The sequence below is a fragment of the Leucoraja erinacea genome, chromosome 16 (assembly GCF_028641065.1).
Source record: "Leucoraja erinacea ecotype New England chromosome 16, Leri_hhj_1, whole genome shotgun sequence".
Taxonomy (NCBI): domain Eukaryota; kingdom Metazoa; phylum Chordata; class Chondrichthyes; order Rajiformes; family Rajidae; genus Leucoraja; species Leucoraja erinaceus.
The window spans coordinates 31,427,983-31,455,644 of record NC_073392.1 but is presented as its reverse complement, the minus strand read 5'-3'; the positions used below and the strand labels follow the sequence as shown (position 1 = coordinate 31,455,644).

Here is a 27,662-nt window from a genome sequence, read left to right as displayed (position 1 = left end):
AGCAAATGGGACTCGCTTGGTTGTGTCATGTTGTAATCAGCTTGAAGAAGGGTTCCGACCAGAAACGTCACCTATCCATGTTCTCCAGAGATGCTGCCTGAATCGTTGAGTTACCCCAGAGCTTTTGGGGTGGGACATTCTGGTCGGCATGGACAATTGGACCGAAGGGCCTGTTTCCATGCTGTATGACTCTGTGACATGTTGTCCATGCCAATCTATGGGTATGGCTCAAATAGTATGGCTATGGGTAAGTTGAAGAAGGGTCCTGACCAAAAGGATGTCGCCTATCCATGTTCTCCTGAGATGCTGCCTTACCTGCTGAGTTACTCCAGCACTTTGTGTCTTCCCCAGCACTGGGTCACTGGGTAGAGGTCTCAGTGTCTGGTCAGAGAGCATTGTGAGATCAAGTCCTACTCCAGAAATCTTAGAACATGGTGTTCGTGGTGGCCATTTTGGGCCCAGGAAGATCCCAGCATCAACAATAATGGCAGACACGTAATCACCCTTGATCATGTCGGCCCTGGCATCAATGTTGGCAATGCCACTCTCTCCCACTGTCTGTTTACAAGTGGATGGATATCATTAGTTATAGGAGCAGAATTAGGTCATTCGGCCCATCAAGTCAACTCCGCCATGGCTGATCAACCTTTCCCCTCTCAACCCCATTCTCTTACCTTCTCCCCTTAACCCCTGACCCCCGTACTAATCAAGAATCTATCAATCTCCACCTTAAAAATATCCATTGACTTGGCCTTCACAACATTCTGTGGCAATGAATTCCACAGATTCACCACCCTCTGACTGAAGAAATTCCTCCTCATCTAATTTCTAAAAGGTACGTCCTTGTATTCTGCTGCTGTGCCCTCTGGTCTTAGATTCTCCCACTAGTGGAAACATACTCTCCACATCCACTCTATCAAGGCGTTTCACTGTCCGGTAAGTTTCAATGAGGTCCTCTCCCCCCCCCCCCCCCCCTCCCCCTCATCCATCTTTCCCACGAATTTTCCATGAGTATTCGGTCACAATTTTTTTTAGACGTTTCCTCTTAACAGAAGAAGCAGCTCAGCTGTTCCCATGACTTCATTGGCAGGGAGGAGGCCCAGTTATTTTTGACCAGCTCCACTAACTGGCACCGACTGAAAGCCATTTGCTGCAGAGGATGACGCAAATAGCTGTCCCACCCCGTCGATATCAATGAAAAAGTATTCTTAAAGGGGTCGCCTTTGAAGCTCGCGTTATCTGATTGCTGCTGTAATAATGGTGCAGCGGGTTATTGCAGGCTTTGCTCAGAAGGGTGTGGAGGATAAGCCCTTATCCTCTGAAAGAGGAAATGTAATGATTCCCAGTTGAAGCTGTGGTACAGGGAGGGTGCTATTAACCTTCACAGGGTCTTCCTGTCAGAGGAATCTTTTACTCTGTTACACCTACCAACTAATACTACCTAGAAGGAGATTAGACATCAATAAATGTTATGACAGATAAAGGAGTCAGATTAATACAGATAAAGGACTCTTTCAAAGAACAAAGAGGGACCGTTGGGGATTACATTGAATAATTGTAACTTTGTCTATGGCCCATACTTTGTGCATGATGCGCAAAACAAAGAATGTCACCGTGACACGTCCCGTGATAAATCCAAGATAGCGCCCAACCCAGGCGACTATTTGCGTGCTAATCACAGATGTGGATATACAATCATATATTACAATCGCTCCACACTCTTAATAAACACTGTTTCATGTATTGTAATCATGTATTGTCTTTCCGCTGACTGGATAGCACGCGACAAAAGGCTTTTCACCGTACCTCGGTACACGTGACAATAAACTAAACAGAACTGAGCAAAGCATCAATCAATTGATCAATATTTCAGGGTCTGCAAACTCTCTGACCGTGAATCATCCAGTAGGGAGGAAGAGCAGGGGAACATGTGACGGAAACAAACGTGGAGGAGTCCCCACGCTTCCTGAGGATCAGTGGACACGAATTGGCTGAACGAACCAAAGTCATAACTCTGTGTCTCCAGGGAGTGCATTCTTCCTCTCCAGAACAAGCAGATGGAGCCACATCATGAACTCTAGTGGGTAGAAGGCCGTGAGTATTTTGCTTCAGATGCAGAAGACCAATCTACCACCCTCCCTCCCGCACTCAGCGATGGGGAGAAAGTTCAGCCACGTTACTTACGGTGCCGGGCCTGGGGTACGGTATCTTCTTCGTGTAAGGCATCCACTGGTAATTCGGCCCTTCCTTGTGGGCGAAGGGCCCGTTGAAGACCGTACGGATGTCGGTCATTGAGTACACACACACAGCCGACCCTTTAAATACTGATCTGTTGACACAAGAATGAACAGACCATGAATGAATGGCCGGTCAGAACGCACAATAATTCCCGGTTTTTAATAAGAAGGATAAAGATCGTGAAATGACACTGGGAGTGTGTAGAGGTAATGCTGTTGCAAGGAATATTGCAGTGATATGGTGGTGCATTCATACTCTTAGGGGTCATTTTAATCAAGAGTGTTTAATTGTCATATGAACCGACAACGAAATAATGAAACACTAAGCAGCATAACAAGCCCACAAACATCAATAACATATAATGAAAAATGCCAATAAATTATTAACCACAATAGTGCAAAACCTAAAGTCCTTTGTGCAACTAAAGACAGTCCATAGAAGTTCGTAGCTGAGGTTAGTATTGTGTGGTGTTCAAGAGCCTGATGGTTGTTGGGAAGTAGCTATTCCTGAACCTGATGGTCAGACTTGTGTACCTTCTTCCTGATGGTAGGAGTTAAATAAGAATGGGGGCAGGGTGGTGTGTGTTTTTTTTTTAAATGAAAGTGGCTACCTTTTTGAGGCAACCTCCCTCTAGATCCCTTCAATGGTGGGGAGGTCAGTGCATGTGATGGGCTGGGCAATGTCCACCACTCTGATTACGCAGAATTCTAATTCACCTAATTATCTTTCAGGGGGTGATTCACTTCTCCTGGGATTTTACACGATATATATCTCAGGGTTTTACTCTCTCCTGTCTTCTGATCACTTTGGTCAATTTGTTTCATCAAATTGGTTTCCATTTCCAGATCTGCTTTCTCGTTTGGATCATAAGGTCAGGATTTGAGGTCCTGTGCCATCTTGCTATTCACTGGTGGGTGGCTCATTGGCATGACTGCTCTCTGGCAACAAGATGGTAGGATTCTGAAGCAACCTGACATTGGCACTGCATGGCCTCGCTGAGGACCTACCTACATGCAGAGGGTGGTGGATATATGGAACAAGCGACCTGGGGAGGTAGTTGAGGCAGGTACTACAGCAACAGTTAAAATACGTTTGGACAGGTAAATGGATAGGAAATGTTTAGAGGGATATGGGCCAAACTAGTGGGACTAGTGTAGATGGGGCATCTTGGTTGGCATGGGCAAGTTGGGCTGAAGGGCTTGTTTCTGTGCCGTGATGACTCTATGGCCCAACATGCAGGTGCTGTGTGGTGCTGAACTTCAGCCGTTTGTTGCAAAGGGCCATTTGACCTCCTGCATTTGTAATGGCTTTGTGAAAGAGCCACCCAATAGTTTCACCAGCCTTTGAACCACCCCTCAATGCCCTGTTACAGTACAGAGACAACGAAATCCCTCAATACCCTGTTACAAGTATTGATAAATCATCCAGATAAGCACATACAGATATCTTCACATTCCAACAACCTTCTGCGTGCGCAGTTTTCTTCAGACTTCTAGAGATACAGCGAGGAAGTAGGTCCTCCGTCCCACCGAGCCCGCACTAACCATCGATCACCTTGCACACTAGCACTATCCTGCACATGAGCGACAATGTACAGAAGCCAATTTATCTGCCAACTTGCACGTCTTTGGAGCGTGGGAGGAAACCCGAGCACCTGGAGAAAATCCACGCGGTCACAGGGAGAACGTACAAACTCCATACAGACAGCACCCGTAATCAGGATCGAACCCAGGTCTCTGGCGCTGTAAGGCAACAACTCTACCACTGTACCACCCACCCCACTTCCTCTAAGTTCTTGCTTCAACCACCTAGCAGCCATTGTCTCCATTTACCATGGTCCCAGTAAATATATCTGAGGGTTTTACTCTCCCCACCCGAGTCCACACTGAACAGCGATCCCCATGCACAAGCACTATTCTACACACTAGGGACAATTCACAATTCTTACTGAAGACAATTAACCGACAAACTTTACATCTTTGGAACTGTTCTAACTAACTGAATTCTGAAAAAGTTCCTGCCTAATCCATAAAATTAAAGTTGCTCTTTCTTCCAGTAATACAACACATGGAAATGCAAAGTGTGACTAAATCATTTCTTCAGGGTGGTTGCGATGATAAGGTAACGTTTGTAGAACAAATTTGTTAATTTTGTGCCTCGTATGATCAACCCATTCCTGAACGGAGTCCCCATTGTACCTACCCCGAGGCTGTGAATGCAGCGTAGATGATCGGGTTCTTTATGTCTTGGGTCTGTTGAATGAAGATGTCCTCTGGAGAGAAAGAGGGGAAAAAAAGTGTTACTTGCTTTCGGCTTTGAGCACAGTCAGAAGTCGGATAATATACTTTGGCCAAATTACCAAGCCGCCCTACTAAATAACAAGGGCAATCTGTTGCTTGGCGCAGGGTGTTACCCCATCCCACCTGCGGCAAGGTTAAGGCTTGTTTCTTAAGTGAAGGATGTTATGATGGATGGGAAGCAAAAGTCACTGAGACTGGAAAAGTAATGCATCATCTGCAAAGGTTGTTTCCGCATTCCCGAGGTGAAACAGTAGGAAATTAACTTAGCTACAAGATCGTTGTTAATGATTGTGGTTTGTACAGGAATTGTCTGAGACCCGCCATCTGTTTCTCCATCTTCAATTCTAATTGCCTGTCAAGCGTGGAGTCCCAAGTCTGCGACCTATTACTCCAGTGTCTTTTCACTGGTGTAGTCCATCAGAGCCCTGCCAGCAACGTAAGTGCTTCAGGACATTTTACTACCTGAAAGACACGGTGTTGATGGCAGGTCTCCCTCGGTGACTCGGGGTAATAATAGTGGGTTCCCTGAGCCGTGGAAAGCTGCTAAAGCAATGACGCAGTGCGTTCCTGAATCCTACTGCCTTTGCGCCTATTCCTTTCCACGGACATGCAGCCAAGTGAACAAGTCCTTGACCTTCAGCTTGCCGCATTAACCACCATTAAGTCAGAGAACGGAGAACAAAATAAAAGCACTAAATAGTTGCCGTTAATAAATAATAGGGGTACATTAACCAAGTCCCTATCCCTCCGAGCCAATGTACTTTTGTGTACTTTATACCAGCTGAACTGATAATGATTGAGAACAATGCAGCTTTCTCTTAAAACATTAGACATTACGGAGTGTTAAACTGTTAAAACCACATCTATTCAATTAAGATCACGGATTGAGTTCATAATAAGTCCTGAAAAACTCTTCAACACCAGGTTCAAGATAGTATATATTTAGCATTGGGAGCAGGAATCACAGGTTCATTTTAAAACAAACGCTCGTGTTTAGTTTAGAGATACTACATGGAAAGAGGCCCTTCGGCCCACTGAGTCCACACTGACCATCAATCACCCATGTACACAAGTTCACATGTTATCTCACTTTCACACCCAATCCCTACACACAAGGGGCAATCCACGTCTTGGAGATGTGGGAGGAAACCGGAGCACCCGGAGGAAATCCGCTCGGTTACAGGGATAACATGCAAACCCCACACAGACAGCGCCCGAGGTCAGGATCGAACCCGGGTCTCTGGCGCTATGAGGCAGCAGCCCTACCAGCTGCCCCACTGTGCCACCCTAAGTTAAGCAGGCATGACGAGGTTTTAACAAGCATTTTGAAGATCGGTAAAGAAGGGGAGAAACAGAGGAAGGGAATTCCAGAGTTAGAGGTTTGTCATCACTGTTACCAATATTGGATCAATTAATTTCAGACTGTGACCATCATCATCTCCCAGTTAGGCCTCGTGTTTAATGTCAGCCTATCAGCCAGAGCTTGGTGAGACTTGAAGAGCTGGCAGGCTGCTGCCGTTCGGTTCGAAGGTTCAACGTAATATATTGATTCAACTGTGGTGCTGGTGTCAGCCCATGTCCGAGACTGTTAGCAAAGTGTGTGCTCAGTGACAAGGGAGTTCAAAGAAGATGTCAACACTCATACCAGATTACTCTGACCTGAACACAGTGAATTAGTGGATTACTCTTCCACTATTTGTTTCCCAGGTCTGGACCCTATCATTTAGACGGCATATCTCTGGTTCTAATGAGTTTGCAATGCACCGCAACTGTGTGTAACAAGGGGAAGGGAGACTTCTCCTTCAATGTTTTAACTATTCAAAGACAGCCCATTACATAAAAATAAATCTCCTTAATGGTTATCAGGTCTCCCGAGTCCTATAAACTAATCAAAAAACATGGGAAAAAGTTGCTGATAGGTTTATTGATTTTACATAACAATTCTTTGTTTGAACTACCCGTAACTCCCAGAACACAAAACTAATGAGTCTGGAACATGGACTGAGCCAAATATCTTAGTTAAGTTTATAGGACTTGATATTATAATCCCTGCTATAATTGGCACCTTCTAAATATCTTGAGTGGGGGTCGGGGTAAAGACTTCATTGGGGTCATCAGGTGGGCACCCTCCTTCCTTGGTGTTTCGTTGATAGGCCCACGGCACCTCCAGAAGGCTCAACAGCAACACCTGGCATTGCAGATGCGCTCCCCTCTATTTGACCCCTCTTGCTGGTCATTTTGCAGCCCAGTTGGAGTCCTTCCTCTTCAGCCACAGCCAGTGGCTGCTTCGCTCGGCAGCCTCTGACAGCGACCTCAGGAACCCCATTCCCTTCAGGAGTCTGGTTGTTGACATGGCTACAAACCCTCTACAACCAGCCTCTACAGGGAGCACATGAGTACGCCAGCCGCATTGTTCTGCCTCGGCTGCTACGTCTGAATACTTCAGACATTTGCGTTCATGCGACTTCACTAACTGCAGCCTCCCAAGGCACAGTTAACTCCACGAATGTACAGGGACTTCGGTGAGGTTGACCCCAAGATCAGGTTCAGCCTGAGATTAGTTGTGATCATCTCTGGTGGATAGATGAGCTTCTGGTCTAGATCAGCCTGCATTTTCCAGTCCCGGGCAGTGTCCAGGAGGGTCAGTTCCTTTCTTGCAAATGGCTTCTGTGGAAGTTGTCCTGACTTTACAAAAGGGGTGGTGTTCGAGAAACCAGGCGTTGGAGGAGGGAGGGCATTGGTGGTAGTCCTCCTTCCTTCCAAGGTACTCGCCAGTTGTCGCAAGACCTGATTGTTCCTCCAGGTGTAGCGGCCTTGTGAAAGACTGGTTTTGCAGCCAGTGAGGATGTGCCTTAATGTTGCTGGGGTTTGGCAGAGAGTACATGATGGATCTTCTCCAAGCCACTGGTTTAGGTTCTTGAGTGTGGGAAGAACATCGTAGGTGGCTCTGATGATGAAGCTAAGACGGCTTCCTTCCACTTCCCACAGGGGTTTAGACAGTCACCAGTCTGGTGAGACAGTGGAGCTAATGAAGAATACATGCATTATAGATCCAGCCTGAATGTGTGTGTAATTGCACGCCAATTACACGGCGTATAGAAGCAGTAACTGTCTTATGCTGGTGTTTAGCTTCCAGGCGAGTGTGAGTCCAAACCTCATCTGCCTGCCTTGTTCCGTTACAACACCAATCAGGTGACAATGAGATGGCCTGTGCTTCAATTATTGGGGCATTGTATAGCCTCACCTACTCTACCCTGCCTTAAACTGCTTGCATGTATCCACACAATCATCAAATCGATAAGTCCCAGACATAATGGAGGTCATGTATAGGAACTGCAGATGCTAGTTTACATTGAAGAAAGACACAAAATTGCCAACCCGAAACGTCACCCATTCCTTCTATTCAGAGATGCTGCCTGTCCCACTGAGTTACTCCAGCATTTTGTGTCCATCTCAATTCCTATATTCTGTCAATTGCATTGTAAAACAAGCATCATGATTATTCATGGCCATATTTGCTTGAGGGCATGTATTTAATGTGATCACAAACGATCACACTCACTATTCACCCTGTTCTGTTCCATTCAAGGAAAAAGTATTAAGATTATATATTTAACAAAATGTATTTCCTTGCACTTACATTCAACCCCATTATATATTGTGTGTACTTTATACCAGAAAAACATAAGCGACATAGGAAAGGGGAATAGAAATTTCTAGAATTCACGACTAATCTGCTGCTTTACACCCTTGAATTTCATCGTTTGCTAATAAAATCTAGGAAACGCAGATTTTAAAGTGACACTTGACACAGAAGCAATTCTTATTTATTGAATTGAAACATCTAATAATTCTATTTAGTGTAGACACATTTCACAAATTGAACGAACTGGCTCTGAACTTTGGCTTCTGGTCTGAAACTCCCCAGTCAACCTCTGTATAGCTTCCATCACCCCTGAGAATAAGGTACAAAGCCTCTTCCTTTGGTACGTCTGCCTATTTGGACACCTGTCTCTCTGGCCCTACGTCCAATGCATTGATGTTCCTAGTGAACAGAAGCCCTCCCTCACCAGAACCCCATGGGACACCTCTTCCCACATTCAACCAACTGGAAGTGATTTTCAAGCCTTCACAAAGGAAAATGCAAAGATTGTCCGCAGTGAATGGTTCCACTTTTCCAATTATGGCAATGAATGTATCAAGTGCTGTTATGTTAAACGCTGTTTTTGGAAAGGCCTTGCTGTCAGCTTTGACTCCCGTGAATGACCTTTGCAACAAAGCTCTTTTGGTCAAGAAGTTGTAGGACTTTGTGTTGGACATTGGATTGTACCTATGATTTCCCACCATGTCGCTATCAACCATGCACCAGAATGGGAGGGAAATCAGTTTTGTATATTGCCATGTGTACTGAGCTACAGTGAAAAGCTTTTGTTATGTGTTAACCAGTCAGCGGGAAGACTATACATGATTACAATCGAGCGGTCCACAGTGTATCGATATGAGATAAAGGGGATAATGTTTAATGCAAGATGAAGTGCAGTAAAGTCAGGATATAATATACTGTGATATACCATAGGCTATCTTTATCAGTAGAAGCACCTTCGAACTGTTATATATTTAAAGCACAATGCCATTGGTATACAGTATATTGTCATCACACTAACACAAAAATTAGTATCTGAATACCAGGATAAATAAGGCGAAGGAAAAAGGCAACGTTTCAGGTCGAGACCCTTCTTCAGACTTCACGGTCTGAAGAAGGGTCTCGACCCGAAACGTTGCCTATTTCCTTCGCTCTATAGATGATGCCTCACCTGCTGAGTTTCTATAGAGCAAAGGAAATAGGCAACGTTTCAGGTTGAGACCCTTCTTCAGACCCGAAACGTTGCCTATTTCCTTCGCCTTATTTATCCTGGTATTCAGATACTCATTTTTGTGGCATTGTGCTTTCTCCAGAATTTTTGTCTACCTTTGATTTTCTAGCATCTGCAGTTCCTTCTTAAGCAGGATAAATAAGGCCACATTTTAGAAATATATTAATACACAAGCTTCTTTGTGTAAGAAAGGAATTCATGTAAATTGTAAAGTCAGTGATCACGAAGAGCTTGTTAAAATTCTACTTAAAATTGCCGTAGCCACGAGGGCACTTCTTTCATTTATTCATGGGATGTGAACAAAGGTTTCAAGGCCAGATTTTTTACCTCAGTATTTTGTGTTCTCCAGAGATGCTGCCCGACCCATTGAGTTACTCCAGCATTTTGTATCTATCTTTGGTATGAACCAGCATTAGCAGTTCATTTTTTTTAATCATAACAAGGCCTGTATTTGTTACTATCCTCAATTGTTTAATTTAGTTTAGTTTAGAAATAACGTGTGGAAACAGACCCTACAGTTCACCGTGACCACACTGATCATCGATCACACGTACACTAGTTCTATGGTATCTCATTTTCTCATCCTTACACATGAGGGGCAATTTACAGACACCAAATACCCCACAAACACGCACGTCTTTGGAAAGTAGGAGGAACCCACGTGATCACAGGGAGAATGTACAAACTCCATACAGACAGCACCCATGGTCAGTATTGAACTGTGGGGCAGCAGCTCCTGAGCAGCTCCTACATTTGTCGTCTGTACAGATTAGCTACCATATTCCCTACATTACAACAGTGACCACACTTTACAAGTAATTAGCCCCAATCCCCCTGGTACAGTATATACTCAGACTGCAAATAGCCCTATGATGTAAGCAATTTACTGTTCCTTTAGCAAGCATGCACTGCTTTGCTTTTTGTTGTGTAGGCTATTGTTTCTCTCCTTGAACAGATTCTTTATCCCATTTTCCTGTCTGTTCTCATGGGTAACACCATGAAAGTGTAATGACTTGGATTTGACTGGAAATAAGAAATAAATTGGTTTTGCTCTCCAGCCAAGACAGGGAGACCACTGCAGGGGAGATCAGATCACACCATGCCATAGGTTGGTTCAAATGACCAAACTATTCCTAAATTGACAATGTTCTCGAAACGAAGTGTCCATTTTGGGGAGTTCTCTCCCATAAGGCTTGGAATCATCACAACAGGCTAAAAAATCATGTTCCATCATAGTTCTGTTGCCGCACAGACTGCTGGGGTGATTTATGCTGAAACGCAGGGTTGTTTTTTTCCACAACATTTGTACAGGTGTTGCAAATATACACTGGGTTGTTTTCCAGGAACCTTATTTTCCTTTCCCTTCATCCACTCCCGGATAATCATTATAGAGTCAAACGGCATGGAAACAGGCCCTTCGGCCCACCATGTCCATGCTGATCATCAATCACCGTATCAGGGGCGACTTACCAAACGTTGTCTGTCCACTTCACCTAACACAAGAAAAACAACTGTAAATATTAATACCATGACTGAAAAATTAATTCTACTTTTTTGATGCTGTGCTGAATAAATATTTGTTTGAATAACACAAGATGGACACAAAAAGCTGGAGTAACTCAGGAGGACAGACAGCATCTCTGGAGAGAAGGAATAGGAGACATTTCGGGTCGAGACCTTTCCTTAATGGAGCATCATAACCATGGGAAATCCCTTCCCTCCCATTTTCTGTGCAAAGTTTATTTGATCATTCTCTTAGTTTAGTTTAAAGATACAGCATGGAGGCAAGTCCATTGGTCCACCAAGTCCACAGACGTTCCCTCACCCGTCAACATTAGTTCGATGTTGTCGCATTCTCTACACATTAGCAGCAATTTTACAGCTGACAATTAGCCTACAATCCCGCAAGTCTTTGAGGTGGTCTCAGGAAGAACGTGCAAACTCCACACAGGCAGCACTCAAGATCGGGATCGAACCTGGGTCTATGGTGCTGTGGGGCAGTAGCTCTGCCATTGTGCCGTCTCATAGACTTATGAGACTGTATATGAAGACTGAAACTATGCCTAATGTACTATGAAACAAAAAAAAAAACTGCCGGAGGAACTCGGTGGATCAGACAGCCTCTGTGGATGGACATGGTCAGATAATGTTTCGGGTCTGGACCCTTTTGCAGATTGACTCCTAAACTAAGGAAGTTTGGCATGTCTCCAAAGACACACCACATTCTACAGATGTGCCATAGAAAGCATCCTATCAGCATGCACCACAACCTATTGGGCAACTGCTCTGCTCAATATCAAGTCCAATACTCAAATGTAAAATTCTGTAACAAACTGATCATACATTGGAGGTGCGGGCTAGTAAATGCAATTAAACTCCTGCCTGCTATCCGTTTCCATTTGAACTCTAACCAAGCCACAGCGGTGTAAAATGGTGGGTTAGCTTCATGTTTCTGGTGGTTTTTGTTTTGTCTATGTAGTTGAGCAGGCCATTAAATAAGCTGTCTGACTAAAATCTGCAAATTGATTCATATTTTATCTGCATTGATGTACAAATCCTGATCATAGCAGAACTTTTCTTGGCAAAGCTGCAAGGACTGACAAGGACCTAATAACATAAGACATACGGGCTTATTTTCCAGTAATAAATCAAGAATTCACCTTTGACACGATCAAGTAACATGTGCAGACTCAATGTCTAAAGCAAGAAATCAAATTTGTCAAGTAGTCACACTTCCGACAGGGATTAGTTCTTTATCTGACTATCTCGCTGTTCCATTTTGTGCACAAACATGGCTTATTCAAAGTGCCCAACCATGAACATAAGGGGGGGGGGGGGGGGGGGGGGAAGGGGGGTCGAGCAAACATGACCGTTGAGCAATATGACGTGAAGTCATTTTTATTTTCTCGACGAGCTTATTTTTTTAACGTGTCAGGATAAGGGGCCTGTTGAAAGTTGGGCGACAAGGCATCCGGGTGTGCCAGTCATGGCAAGTTGCTGAGGGGTTGGGAATGAGCTGGCAGCATTCCCAACTCGCAGCCAGGAAGGATGAATATTGTCCATTCCCTGAGGGAATGGTCCACCCTTTGTTTGTCTGTTTCCTCAACAAGTTGAGTTGAGTTGAGTTTACTTTCGAGATACAGAGTGGAAATAGACCCTTTGGCCCACTGTGTCCACGCCGACCAACGATCACCCGTACACTAGTTACGTGTTATTCCAGTTTTGCATCCTACACACCAGGGGGCAATTTTCAGAAGCCAATTAACCTACAAACGTGCAAGTCTATGAAGTGTGGGAGGAAACTGGAGCACCAGGAGAAAACCCACACGGTCACGAGATGAACGTACAAACTCCATGCAGACAGCAAAAACCAAATTAAATTCAAACTTGGGTCTCTGGCGCTGTAAGGCAGCAACTCTACCAGCTGTGCCACAGTAGAATTTGAGATTAAGAATGGAGCGTCTGGGCTTGTATACACTGGAATTTAGAAGGATGAGAGGGTATCTTATTGAAATATACAAGATTATTAAGGGATTGGACACGCTGGACGCAGGAAACATGTTCCCTATGTTGGGGGAGTCCAGAACCAGGAGCCACAGTTTAAGAATAAGGAGTAGGCCATTTAGAATGGAGATGAGGAAAAACCTTTTCACCCAGAGAGTTGTGAATCTGTGGAATTCCGCTGCCTCAGAATACAATGGAGGCCAATTCTCTGGATACTTTCAAAAGCGAGCTAGATTACTATTTTACTATCTTTAGTTTTTTTTGCTAGAGATATTGCGCGGAAACAGGTCCTTCGGCCCATCGAGTCTGCGCCGACCATCGATAATCCTGTACATTAACACTGTTCTACACACACTAGGGACAATTTACACATACACCAAACCAATTAACCTGCACACCCGTACAGCTTTGGAGTGCAGGAGGAAACCGAAGATCTCGGAGAAAACCCACGCAGTCACGGGGAGAAGGTACAAACTCCGAACAGACAGCATCTGTAGTCGGGATCGAACCTGGGTCTCCAGCGTGGCAAGCAACGCAAGGTAGCAACGCTACCGCTGCGCCACCATGCCGCCCTGAAAAATCTCGTATAGTCTTTCTGCTTGGTTTTGGCTTTCTCTCATTCTGACACAAGATGCTGCTCGAAGATCACACTCAGCAATATCACTGTGTACATTTTAATTGGAGTTTCACTCTGCACAAACCAGGAAGATTGAGGGGACTCGAGAGATTGCAGTGCGATTTATTCCAGACTATGAGGCCTCCTGCAGTGGACTATCTGTATGTGATCTCCCTGGGTTGGGAATCTCCACAGTCAAGACCAGACGGTGGAAAATGAGAGTGATGTGTGTTCGATGTTCCCATTAGCTGTCTGTTTTGCAATACACACAGAAACTAAATATTATCATTAGTTTAATGGATAATGACAGAAAACAAAAAAACAGTCATCACCTTAATTGTTGAACACTTTGCAAATACTTTACTTATTCCAAATCAGTGCAATGCTTCAACATAAATCTTGCAGGAGTATTATTTTCCTGCTTTAAAAAAAAAAGTAAATATGCCACTGGGAAATTAACTGCAGCTATTTGGAAGTAAAGTGTTGTTTGATTGGCACAAAGTAATCCCCAGGCATTCACATTGAGCAGGTCCCTATCAATTGCCGGAGGTCTTTTAATTCCTCTGCATGTTTTCAGTGGATGAGATGACCCAGCTGGTGAGAGGGTCATGGAAGGGATGGAGGCAAGTCAGCGCAGGTTGGGGGTAGGGGAGGAGGGTGGTTGCAAACAAATCTGTCACAGTGGTGCAGCGGTAGAGATGCTGCCAGGGACCCAGGTTCAATCCTGACTACGGGTGCTGTCTGTACGGAGTTTGTACGTTCTCCACGTGACCGGGTGGGTTTTCTCTGGGAGATCCGGTTTCCTCCCACATTCCAAAACGTACAGGTTTGTAGGTTCATTGGTTTCGATAAAATAATTGATTTTTCCTGGCGTGGAGGATAGTGCCAGTGTACGGGATGATCGCTGGTCGGTGCGGACTCAGTGGGCTGAAGGGAATGTTTCCGCAATGTATCTGCAAAGTTACAGAAGGCTGTGGAGGCCAAATCAATGTACATTTTTAAGGCGGATTCTTGCTTAGTACGGGTGTCAGGGATTATGCGGAAAAAGTAGGAGAATAGATAGATCAGCCATGATTGAATGGCGAAGTAGACTTGATGGGCTGAATGGTCTCATTCTGTTCCTATAACTTATGAACTTATTACCAACATAAACATTCAATGTAGTCACAAGGAACTGCAGATGCTGGAATACAACATACAGCACGAAGTACTGGAGTATCTCAGTGGGTCAGGCAGCATCTCCTGATGACATGGATAGGCAACGTCTCCGGTTGGGACTCTTCAGACACTCAATCTAAAGTCGAAACTACGGGACGGAGAGAGCTGTAGAGAAACACGGGCCAGTTGACCCCCTCGCACCGCAGAAGTAAAATCAAATACTTCCTGTCAACATGCCGGCTAATGAGATCCTTCATTAGGGACACTCTGGTTACAGAATTGAAGACGAACATGGGACGTGTGAGAGGCCTCCGAGAGCAGTCATCGCAGATCCAGCAAAGGCATCACTCCTCGACACCCCCGAGGCTGGCAATGGGCCCAGACTCTCTAATGATTTAATCTACAACAACCGAGCCGCCAATGGCATCCCGTCACTCAATAATCTTCACATCGTTTCTGAAGGAGAATTTAAAAGAAGCCTCTGATTTCATGGAAATAAGTTTTGTTACTAATAAACTGACTGTTTTTAAATGGATTGCTATTGGATTTATTGAAATGCTTTGCTGTTTCTGGAGTGGAGGGGGGGGGGGGGGGGGGGGGGGGGGGGGGGGGGGGGGGGGGGGGGGAGGGGAATCTTTTGATACTTTCCAGGAGTTCAAGGCGAGGCCTGATGCCCTCGTTGTAATGAGAAGTGAATTATTTCTTTCCCTCCCACTGACATTTTGATGTCATTAATTCTGTTGCGTTGCAGATGGTTTAGAGCATAATCTGTACCATTCTGTGACACCTCCCTCAAACAGTTCCCAGTCGTAGGAAACCAGATGGACCCGTTCCATCTCATTGAGTCATATTTATCTCTCATTTCTAAATTGCGTGTGTCTCATGGAGGCGATATAGTGAACCCCTAGTTTTAAACACAAAACGGAATATAAAACATACAAAACCAGGAATGATTGAGGTAACATATGATGAGCGTTTGAAGGCACTGGGGGGGGATGAGGGGGAACCTCGTTGAAACTTACCGAATAGTGACAAGCCTGGATAAAACGGATGTGGAGAGGATGTTTCCACTAGTGGGAGAGTCTAGGACCAGAGCCCATAGCCTCAGAATAAAATGAAGTACCTTTAGAAAGGAGATGAGGAGGAATTTCTTTAGTCAGAGGCTGGTGAATCGGTGGAATTCATTGCCAAAGATGGCTGTGGAGGCCAAGTCATTGGGTATTTTTTAAGATGACAGATTCTTAATTAGTACGGGTGTCAGAGGTTATGGGGAGAAGGCAGGAGAATGGGGTTGAGAGGGAAGGATAAATCAGCCAAGATTGAATGCCATGGGACGAATGGCCTACTTCTGCTCCTATACCGTATGAACATAAACTGTTCACACTGCTCCTTTAATGATTTCCAGGTGTCCAAAGTACTTTGGCCTTATGCAACATAGAACATAGAACAGGCCCTTCGGCCCACAATGTCTGTGCTGAACATAATGCCAAGACCAATTCTAATCCATATCCTTCCCTTACTTTTCTATGCATATGCCTATCCAAAAGATTCTTAAAGGCCACTATTGTATCTGGCCCAACCTCCACCCACAACTCTTGTCATTGTTGTAATGTAGGCAATAGATTAATGCCTTACCATGGTGATTAGATAAACTGTTAGCAGTAATGATGATTTAGGGTTAAACATATAAAATTATTAAGGGATTGGACAGGCTAGATGCAGGAAACAATGTTCCCGAGGGATTCAAGAAAAAGGGGTCACAGTTTAAGAATAAGGGGTTGGCCATTTAGGACTGAGATGGGGAAACACTTTTTCACCCAGAGAGTTGTGAATCTGTAGAATCCTCTGCCACAGATGGCAGCGGAGGCCAATTCACTGGATGTTTTCAAGAGATATAGCTCTTAGGGCTAACAGAATCAAGGGATATGGGGAGAAAGCAGGAACAGGGTACTGATTTAGGATGTTTAAGAAGAAACTGCAGATGCTGGAAAACCGAAGGTAGACAAAAATGCTGGAGAAACTCAGCGGGTGAGGCAGCATCTATGGAGCGAAGAAAATAGGCAAAGTTTCGGGCCGAAACCCTTCTTCTGAAGAAGTGTTTCGGCCCAAAACATTGGTGATTTGGTGATTTTGTGCTATGGTGGGGGGTGTGTTACCACTGTTTTGTTTTGTATCGTGTTCGTAAATTAATTATTTTTGATACAAAAGATAACCATGCACATTCTTAGGATGTGGAAAGACTACAGAGGACCTAGAGGAAACCCATGTAGTCTCAGAGTCTGGTGGGGACACTCCTCAAACAGGGGAAGGGATATCACCCCAGGAGGCCACATGAGTAGCATGGGTATTTAGTTTTGCTTAAAGTTAGTTGCAAACAATACTGGGTATGACACTAATGAATGTATAGATGCTGAAAATGCCTGAAGAGTTTTTGCACGGTTTTGGTTTTGTAAATATATTTATTCTGAATATACCTGTAGTTTAAAAGAAAATGTGGTCTCATAGGGAATGTGAAAACCCCACACAGACAGCCCTTAAGTCAGGGGTCACTGGAGATGTGAGACAGCAGCTCTATTATCTGTACAGAATTGGGTATGTTTAGTTCACCCATACACTAGCCCTATCCCACACACTTGGGACAATTTACAGAAGCAAATTAACCTACAAACCTGCATATCTTTGGAGTGTGGAAGGAAACTGGAGCACCCGGAGAAAACCCATGCGGTCCCGTACAGAGAGCACCGTAGTCAGGATGGAACCCAGGTCTCTGGCTCTGTAAGACAGCAACTCTACCACTGCGCCACTATGCCGCCTCTACACACAGGATGAGGGTACATGTCCAATCAGTGGCTACACTGAGCTAAGATGCATACTCAAGTAGAGTGCATTCTGGGCCTGAGTGCATCTTTGGGCCATTGCTTGGTCATATTCATGGTCCATCTACACTTCACGCTGCCTCAGTGGACCAGTGTCACCCTGGTCACTCGCTCTTCTCCCCTCTCCCATCAGGCACGAAGTGCAGAAGCTTGAAAACACACACCTCCAGATTCAGGGACAGTTTCTTCCCAGCTGTTATCAGCAACTGAATGTTCCTCTCATAAGCTAGAGAATGGTCCTGACCTCCCACCTAACTGATTGGAGACCTTTGAACCATCTTTAATCGGACTTTATCTTGCACTAAATGTTGTACCCTTTATCCTTTATCTGAACACTGTGGATGGTTTGATTGTAATCACGTGTCAGGCAGTACAGCAGTTGAGTTGCTGCCTTACAGCGCCAGTGGCTTGGATTCGATCTTGACTATGAATTCTGTTTGGACGGAGTTTGTATGTTCCCCATACGACTGCATGGGTTTGCTCCGGGTGCTCCGGTTTCCTCCCACATTCCAAAGACGTACATGTTTGTAGGTTGATTAGCTTCGTTAATAATTGTAAATTGTCCCTCGTGTGTAGGATAGAGTTAGTGTGGTCGTTGGTTGGCATGGACTCAGTGGGCTGAAGGGCCTATTTCCATGCTGTGTCTCTAAATTTAAAGTCTAAAGTCTAGTCTTTGACTGGTTGTCACCCAAAGAAAAGCTCTTTACTGTACACCCGACAATAATAAACTAGACTAAACTAAACATGGCACGGACTGAACCACAGTGTTAACTGAGTCAATGCACCTGACAGACTATAGAGATGCTGGTGGTTCTTCTGCCCCACGGACTCACTGTGTAATAGATCTGGACAGACTGACTGAACAAGCGATTCTCCTCACAACCCACAGCAACCCCTCGGCTGAAACCCGGTACTATTACTCTTCACTTATGCATCATTACCCAATCTCTACTTAGGACTTCTCCTTGACTTTGATTGAAAGCCTAACATGTGGAAACCATCTCAGTTTAGAAGTAGCTGTGACCTTTAACAAAGGGGCTTACGATTTTATGGTGCAGGCAATGGCCATTTGTAGCGGAGTACCCGGAATGGAGAGACAGAGAACAGATAACAGCCAGTACATCCTCCCACTGCACCATCAAGTGGAAATTAACTCGATAACCTCCTCCGAAAATCTTCCAAGTTCATCTTGAGCAGGGGTAAGAAGAGCATTTGGAATTTGGGTGTGAATTAAGGTTAAGAAAGAAGTTTAGAAGTGATCCGAGGAAGTTTTTGCTCTCGCAAAGGGTGATTGATATCTGGAACATGTTGCATGATATAAACAGTTTGAGAGCTCCAACAGAGGGAGTTCTTCATGTAATTAGTGGCTGGTGGAGGCAGATAGTTTCACAGCATTTAAAAAAAGATCTGAACTGGTATTTGAATTGCCAAGAATCATCAAACTGAATTTAAAAACATATAGAGTCACTGGGCACTGAAGGAGGCCATTCAGCCCTCTCTCTTTATGATGGCACTTCAATAGAGTTATCCAACCGGTTCCATCTCATTGAGTCATGGAGTAATTCAGCAAGTAAACAGGCCCTTTGGTCCAATTTACTCATGCCAACCAACATGCCTCAACTACACTAGTCCCACCGGTCTGCATTTGGCCCATATCCCTCTGAACCTATCTTATCCATGTACCTGTCCAAATGTTTTTTGAATGTTGTGATAGTACCTGCCTCTACTGCCTCCCATGGCAGCTCGTTCCATACACCTACCACCCTTTGTGTAAATAAAGTTGCCCCTCTGGTTCCTATTAAATCTTTCCCCCCTCGCCATAACATCTCACCTGATGGCTACCTCTCCTTGTATCCTCCTCAGAGCCTCCAAGGGAGGCTAAGGACCAAGTGTTGGTAAATGGAATTGGTGTAGATAGGTGTATGATTGTCAGCATAGGCATGGTGGGCCAAAGGGCCTGTTTCGATGCTGTGTGAGTCTATGGCTATGAATTCCAAGCCAGAGCCTGCTTGCAAATCCTCATTATTGCCACTAGATGCTGCTGAAATGAGAGTGCTAACAGATTGTGCTGTGAAAACAGAGAGTGCTAACAGAAACACTCTTCCATCAGCCCGGCAACCTTTAACACAATAAAATGAGCCATGGCCTCTGTTGACCATTAACTGGTAATTTGCAACACTTACGGAGTTCATCAAAGTGCGTTTCGATTCCATCAGGGCCTGGTACTGAGCAGATGAGCCGGGCTTTGAGGAATGTGCTCCATTTATTGACAAGGCAGCAGTGACCCCCATCATCATTCTGTAAAAGAAAGGGATTTAAGTGGTAGGAACTGACAATTCCAACTTGTTCACCTTTTACTCTCCAGGTGGAGAGTGGTAACAAGGTTATTGACTAATCAAGGCAATCATTCTCAGTCAATTTTCATTCATTAGACCTGGACACTAGTTTAGTTTAGAGATACAGTGTGGAAACAGGCCCTTCGGCCCACTGAGTCTGTGCCGACCATTGATCACACATACACTAGTTCTATCCTACACACTAGGGGTAAATTTTCAGAAGCCAATTAACCTACAAGACTTTACGTCTTTGGAGTGCGGGAGGAAACCGGAGCACCCGGAGAAAACCCACGCAGTCACTGGGAGAACGCACAAACTCCGAAGAGAGAGTACCCGTAGTCAGGATCGAACCGGGATCTCTGGCGCTGTAGATTTATGCATGTGCTGAGCGAGGTATCCATTCCTTATCCATGAAAGATCCTTTTAATTTCTTGGTCCCTTTGCAAACTTTAATCTATGAAAACATACAAACCAAATAGAGTGTCTAACGAAGACACATGGAACTGCAGATGTTGGTTTACAAAAAAAAAAGATACAAAGTGGTGTAGTTTACAACAGTTCAGGCAGCATCTCCGGTGATGTTTCGGGTCCGGACACTTCACCAAACTGGTCCAGACCCGAAACGTCTCCTATCCATGTTCTCCAGAGATTTTGTCTGACCTCCTAAGTTACTCCAGCACTTTGTGTCTCTTAGAGTGTCCAATTAATGATCTCATTGGTGTTTCTGGGACCTTGTTGGGTTCTGATTCACAGACAATTTGCCCACATCTGTGCCCACACTTCCAAAATTGATGAGTTGCTTCCGAGGTATGTTGGAATATCCAGGGGCACACACACAAGATACAGACACTCCCCAACTTACATAGGATTGCGTTCCGTAAACCCTTACGTAAAACAGATTATATGTACGTCGTAATCACCAGCCCCATCCCCTGCCTGAAATAACTCACAGAGTCTAAACCCGAACCGTCACCTATCCGTGTTCTCCAGAGATACTGTCCAATCCGCTGCCTGCCTGGTGCCACTGAGAGTATTAATTCTCTCAATGGCGTCTGGCTATGCCTAGGGCCCCGACTGCAGTGCACGTTTTTCTGGGTAAGCACGGCCGCCATTACCAGCTTGTGAAACTTGAGTGATCATACAGTGTTGTGCAAATTACAAACTGCCCTGACTGCACCAGGAACGGCGCACAGAATTGTTTACATATGTGTGAGTGTACATGAAGTCGTCTATCGTGTAAGTTGAGGAGTGTCTGTATAGCTAAGTTACTTAGTTGCTTTCCAGTAGTTTAAATCAGTATATTTTTACCACCTGTCTCCATAAAAGAACAAATAAAACAGGTTTATAGATATAGCTTGTGATAATCTGCCTGGTGCCTGATAATCTGCCCGACGGTATTTTAGCTGTTGCTCAGAAGGTTGACCATCGCACATACCAGGCAGATCCTTCCTATTCTCGAGTGAACGGCTGAGTTGCCAGAGTCGATTGACTTCTCTCGGAAGAAAAAGTAAAGTTTATCGTCATTCTTTTCGCCGCTATCTGGGATCAACTGGGCTCGGATGAACGCTGGATCTGAAATGAGCAGAAGAGGAAGACACACAATGAATGCTGCTTCACAAACACATCACACTTCATAATAACCTGCCTCCTGGTTAATAGCTGCGGCTCAATTGGTGGCAACCTCACCTCCGAGCCAGAGTGTTGGCGCCGTTATGTTCCACTTCTGACGTAGGAGCAGTGGACAAGACAAGGGTCAAAAACTGCAATTCCAAGGGAGTGCTGTACTGGAAATAATTGACATTATACAGAAGTAAAACTCAAAGTGCTGGAGGAATTGAAAAGGTCAGGCAGCATCCCTGGAGGACTGGATAGGTGGTATTTTGGTTTGAGATCCTTCTTTAGACTGACTGGTTACGAAAGCCGGTTACGAAAATGGGGCCGAAAATTACCCATGAATCAGCCCATGACCGTACTATGTCTTTTTCACCGAGTGATCTATCTTGCTTGCTATAGGATCTTTGGATAAAAGCACTAATCACTGGAATACATCCCACTAACACCATTTTGGAAACAGGTGGGATCCTGAGCAAAAATTAAACTGATAATGAGGTGCAAATTGGAACCTGCAAGAAACCTGGTCCATCATGGGTTAACCCTCCCCACCATCAAAAGCATCTACATGAAGCAATGCCTCTAGGCAGCATCAACCATCAAAGGTCCCCACTATTCGGGCCATGTCCTCTTCTCGTTGCTACCATCAGGCAGGAGCTACAGAAGCCTGAAGTTGCACACAACCTGGTTCAGGAATGGCTACTTTCCTACAACTATCGTTCTTGAACCAACCTGCACAATCCTAATGTGTAAGAAGGAAATGCAGATGCTGGTTTAAATCGAAGATAGACACAAAAAGCTAGAGTAACTCAGTGGGACAGGCAGCATCTCTGTAGAGAAGGAATGGGTGATGTTTCGAGTCGAGATCCTTCTTCAGACTGATGCATCATGAAAAGGGTCTCAATGCCAAAAAGTCATCCATTCCTTCTCTACAGAGATGTTGCCTGTCCCGCTGAGTTACTCCAGCTTTTTGTGTCTATCTGCACAATCCTAATCCTACTTTGGGAATGGAACTCACTTCTTGTACTACAATAGATTGTTTTTTTTTGTTCTAACTCTGTTTAAGAGCCTGTTTCCGTGCTGTATCTCTGAAGTCTAAGGTTTGATGGGGGTCCATAATCAATATCTTATAGAAACTTACAAAATTCTTAAGCGGTTGGATAGGCTAGATGCAGGAAGATTGTTCCCGATGTTGGGGAAGTCCAGGACAAGGGGTCACAGCTTAAGGATAAGGGGAAAATCCTTTAAGACCGAGATGAGAAAAACATTTTTCACACAGAGAGTAGTGAATCTCTGGAACTCTCTGCCACAGAGGGTAGTTGAGGCCAGTTCATTGGCTATATTTAAGAGGGAGTTAGATGTGGCCCTTGTGGCTAAAGGGATCAGGGGGTATGGAGAGAAGGCAGGTATGGGATACTGAGTTGGATGATCAGCCATGATCATATTGAATGGCGGTGCAGGCTCGAAGGGCCGAATGGCCTACTCCTGCACCTATTTTCTATGTATCTATGTATTCTATGTAATATGCACTTCTGAGCCATACCTACCTGTGATTGAATGAATTGGTTGAAGCAATCACTTAACAGGCAGGTACTCTAACAGCTTTTAAAAGACATTTGGACGGTTACATGGATAGGAAAGGTTTAAAGAAATGTGGAGCAAACACAAGCAAATTTGACGAGCTTAGATGGGCATCTGGGAGAGCATGGATAAGATGTGCAGAATGCCTGTCTCTATGCTAAATGTCTCTGCAACAGAATCAGAAGGATAAGGGAAGAAAGTTGCAAAGAAAAATAACGAATCAGAAGAATTTTCAGTTCGTTCTATGTCTCATGGGCTCATCTTATTTGGTCTGTTTTGTTCAATCACAACAAACAGAGGGAGGGGAAATAGTTAGTGAAAGGTACACAATGAGGGAGAAAGGAAGGCCAAAAATGACATTAATTTTGCAATGGGATTTTAAAAGGGAATACACAGAAAGATAAAAATAATGAAGGAGATACAGTGGCTTGCAAAAGTGTTCATACCCCTTGAACCTTTCCACATTTTGTCACGTTACAACCACAAACGTAAATGTATTTTATTGGGATTTTATGTGATAGACCAACACAAAGTGGTGCATAATTGTGAAGTGGAAGGAAAATGATACATGGTTTTCAAATTTTTTACAAATAAAAAACTGAAAAGTGTGGCGTGCAAAAGTATTCAGCCCCCCTGAGTCAATACTTTGTAGAACCACCTTTCGCTGCAATTACAGCTGCAAGTCTTTTGGGGTATGTCTCTACCAGCTTTGCACATCTAGAGACTGACATTTTTGCCCATTCTTCTTTGCAAAATAGCTCAAGCTCAGTCAGATTGGATGGAGAGCGTCTGTGAACAGCAATTTTCAAGTCTTGCCAGAGATTCTCAATTGGATTTAGGTCTGGACTTTGACTGGGCCATTCTAACACATTAATATGCTTTGATCTAAACCATTACATTGTAGCTCTGGCTGTATGTTCAGGGTAGTTGGCCTGCTGGAAGGTGAACCTCCGCCCCAGTCTCAAGTCTTTTGCAGACTCTAACAGGTTTTCTTCCAAGATTGCCCTGTATTTGGCTCCACCCATCTTCCCATCAACTCTGACCAGCTTCCCTGTCCCTGCTGAAGAAAATGGCCTACTCCTGCAACTAATTTCTATGTTTCTAAATGATGCTGCCACCACCATGTTTCACAGTGGGGATGGTATGTTCAGGGTGATGTGCAGTGTTAGTTTTATGCCACACATAGCGTTTTGCATTTAGGCCAAAAACTTCAATTTTGGTCTCATCTGACCAGAGCACCTTCCTCCACATGTTTGCTGTGTCCCCCACATGGCTTGTGGCAAACTGCAAACGGGACTTCTTATGGCTTTTTTTCAACAATGGCTTTCTTCTTGCCACTCTTCCATAAAGGCCCGATTTGTGGAGTGCACGACTAATAGTTGTCCTGTGGACAGATTCTCCCACCTGAGCTGTGGATCTCTGCAGCTCCTCCAGAGTTACCATGGGCCTCTTGTCTGCTTCTCTGATCAATGCTCTCCTTGCCCGGCCTGTCAGTTTAGGTGGACGGCCATGTCTTGGTAGGTTTGCAGTTGTGCCATACTCTTTCCATTTTCGGATGATGGATTGAACAGTGCTCCGTGAGATGTTCAAAGCTTGGGATTTTTTTTATAACCTGCTTTAAACTTCTCCACAACTTTATCCCCGACCTGTCTGGTGTGTTCCTTGGGCTTCATGATGCTGTTTGTTCACTAATGTTCTCTCACAAACCTCTGAGGCCTTCACAGAACAGCTGTATTTATACTGAGATTAGATTACACACAAGTGGACTCTATTTACTAATTAGGTGACTTATGAAGGCAATTGGTTGCACTGGATTTTATTTAGGGGTATCAGAGTAAAGGGGGCTGAATACTTTTGCACGCCACACTTTTCCGTTTTTTATTTGTAAAAAAATTTGAAAACCATGTATCATTTTCCTTCCACTTCACAATTATGCGCCACTTTGTGTTGGTCTATCATATAAAATCCCAATAAAATACATTTACGTTTGTGGTTGTAATGTGACAAAATGTGGAAAAGTTCAAGGGGTATGAATACTTTTGCAACCCACTGTAGATAGAGGAATGGCTAGAGAGAAAGATAGAACTGTATGAAAGGATGGGTAGAGATGGAAGAGCAAGCTAAATGATAGACCAAGGTGGATGGGTGTTGACGAACACAAAAGACATTGTTTCTTGCTTGATGCACCTGACAGCAGTGCCTTCCTTTCCTCATTAATCTGTCTGCTTTGCATCATGACGTATTATAGACAATTAGGTTGAGACACAGTGGATAATTGGCCACTGATGCGTTAACAAAGGAGTGGGGTGGGGGAAGTCTACCACGGTAGACAAAGCTGCAGTGAAGTTTCCTTTGTGTATATCAGTGCATCAGCATGCCGTTTAGTTTAGAGATTTGGCACGGAAACATAGAACTATTTTGAACAGGTGATCGATGCCCATTGAGTTCACACTGACCATCGATCACCTGTTCAAAAGAGTTCCATGTTTTCCTACTTAATATCCCTCCATTTCCAGCATATCAATGTGTGAATCTTAAAATACCGCCATGATATCTGCCTCTGAAAGTGCGTTCCAGGCATCGACCACTCTCTCGGTAACAAACGTGCCCCGCGCATTTCCTTTAAACTTGACCCCTCTCATGTTACAGCTATACTTTTTAGTCTTTGACATTTCCACCCTGGGAAAGATGTTTGGACCACCTAGCCCATCTGTGCCCCTCATGGGTTTATATACTTCCAACAGATCTCCCCTCAGCCTCCGACGCTCCAGAAAAAACACTCGAAGTTCATCCAACCTCACCTTATATCTAATCCAGGCAGCATTCTGATAAACCTCTATCCTACCTGTAATGGGCCAACCAGAACTGCACACAATACTGTGAATACAGCCTAACCAAAGCTGCAATATGACCTTCTCACTCTCAGACACAATGTCACAAACTATGAAGACGTACACCACTTGCCTCCTTTACCACTCTCTCTACTTGTGTTGCCACTTTCAGGGAGCTATGGACATGGGCCCGCAAGATCCCGCTGTACATCAATATTCATAAATACTTCTGTAATTGTCACCACACATAGTCCCCAGAGCGATATTTTAAATCACTCAGGAACTGTGGCCAGACGAACAGTTATTAGCCATGCGATGGAGATTTTGCAGGGTCATTTCAGAGGGCAGTTGTGAGTTAACCATGCAGATCCAGACTCACACACAGGGTCTGACCCAAGTAAGGCTGGCATTTTCCGTCCTTAAATTAAAGTGAACAAGACATTTTAATATTTTTTAATCTAGACTCCATCTACAATCCTTGCGTTCTAGCTGTGGTTTTAAGTCACTGCATTTAGTAGTTTAGTTTAGTTCAGTTTAGAGATGCAGCACGGAAACAGGCCCTTCGGCCCACAGTCCATGCTGACTGGCGATCACACTAGGGAACATTTCCAATTTTTACCGAAGCTAATTAACCTACAAACCTGTACGTCTTTGGAGTATGGGAGGAAACCGGAGCACCCGGGGAAAACCCACACGGCCAAGGGGAGAACGTATAAACATACAAGTCTCTGGCGCTGCAAGGCAACAACTCTACCGCTGCGCCACCGTGCCGCACTGTAAACCTTACTCTCAGTGGTTTAGATGTTTGGATTACTACTCCAGTTACAACACCACCATGTTACCACTCCCTTTCATCTTATTTCATGATGAAATGGACATAATTAACTTTATTCTGTAAAAATGCACAATCTCCTGTTCTGCGTAACAACAAGTTAAGATGGAAATGACTGAGGTTGACTTCCTGGTTGCCACTGGAGGAACTCAGTGGGTCAAGCAGCATCTGAGGGAGTGGGGGCAGTAAGGAATGGTTGATGTTCTGGGTTGAGACCCTGCATGGAAACGAAATTATGACCATTCCTTCCCCACAGATGCTGCTCAACCTACTGAGTTCTTCCAGCAGTTTGTTTGCAGTTCCAGATTCCACCATCGGCAGTCTCTTAAGTCTCTCTCTTTGACCTCCTAGTTATGGCCTTCAGTGCAATGGTTTCTGATGGTGATGGGCCTTCAAGGGTTAATTGGGGACTAGATAGACCGGTGTACAGCCACGGTCGATACGATGTATTTTTATTTCATTACGCGGACTGTTTGGATACTTGAAATCTTTTCACTTCTAACCACTAACAAAGCATAACTCAGTAATCTTGACATGACTTTAAACTGACACCAGCAACCCTAGAGCAGTGCCTATTTACACAGCTGCTCGAGGCTGGTCTACCATGCCGGTTCGATCCAGCTGTTGGACTACAGTCCGATCATTACAACATATCGGATGTAAAAGCTCTAGGAGGTGACGTTAGGAATAATTTTCAGCTCCCTCTTCACCAGCCCCACTATGCCTCACCATCCTGCCTGCACAATGGATGGGAAGAATAGTTGGACAAGATGTTAACAACAGGCCAGTCCGCTTTTCCCTCGTGCTGGGTAAGGTTATAACTATACCTTGGGGTCCTGCAAAGGACAGGAAAATCGCACAGCAACTGACGGATGCATTTGACCATCTATCTCCCCTTTGTACAC

The 27,662-nt window shown here is 44.5% G+C and overlaps 1 protein-coding gene across 2 annotated transcripts in view; it reads right to left on the bottom strand.

Annotated features, from left to right (window-relative positions):
• Positions 1 to 27,662, bottom strand: part of sema3fb (sema domain, immunoglobulin domain (Ig), short basic domain, secreted, (semaphorin) 3Fb) — a 209,152-nt gene that overhangs the window by 15,250 nt on the left and 166,240 nt on the right. For both annotated transcript variants that reach the window (XM_055648059.1, XM_055648060.1), the window contains exons 8-11: positions 21,338 to 21,474; positions 19,750 to 19,864; positions 4,441 to 4,510; positions 2,185 to 2,329 (exon numbers count right to left, since the gene is read on the bottom strand). In XM_055648059.1, coding sequence (XP_055504034.1) covers positions 2,185 to 2,329; positions 4,441 to 4,510; positions 19,750 to 19,864; positions 21,338 to 21,474 — 467 coding nt within the window. The remainder of the gene's footprint in view (positions 1 to 2,184; positions 2,330 to 4,440; positions 4,511 to 19,749; positions 19,865 to 21,337; positions 21,475 to 27,662) is intronic.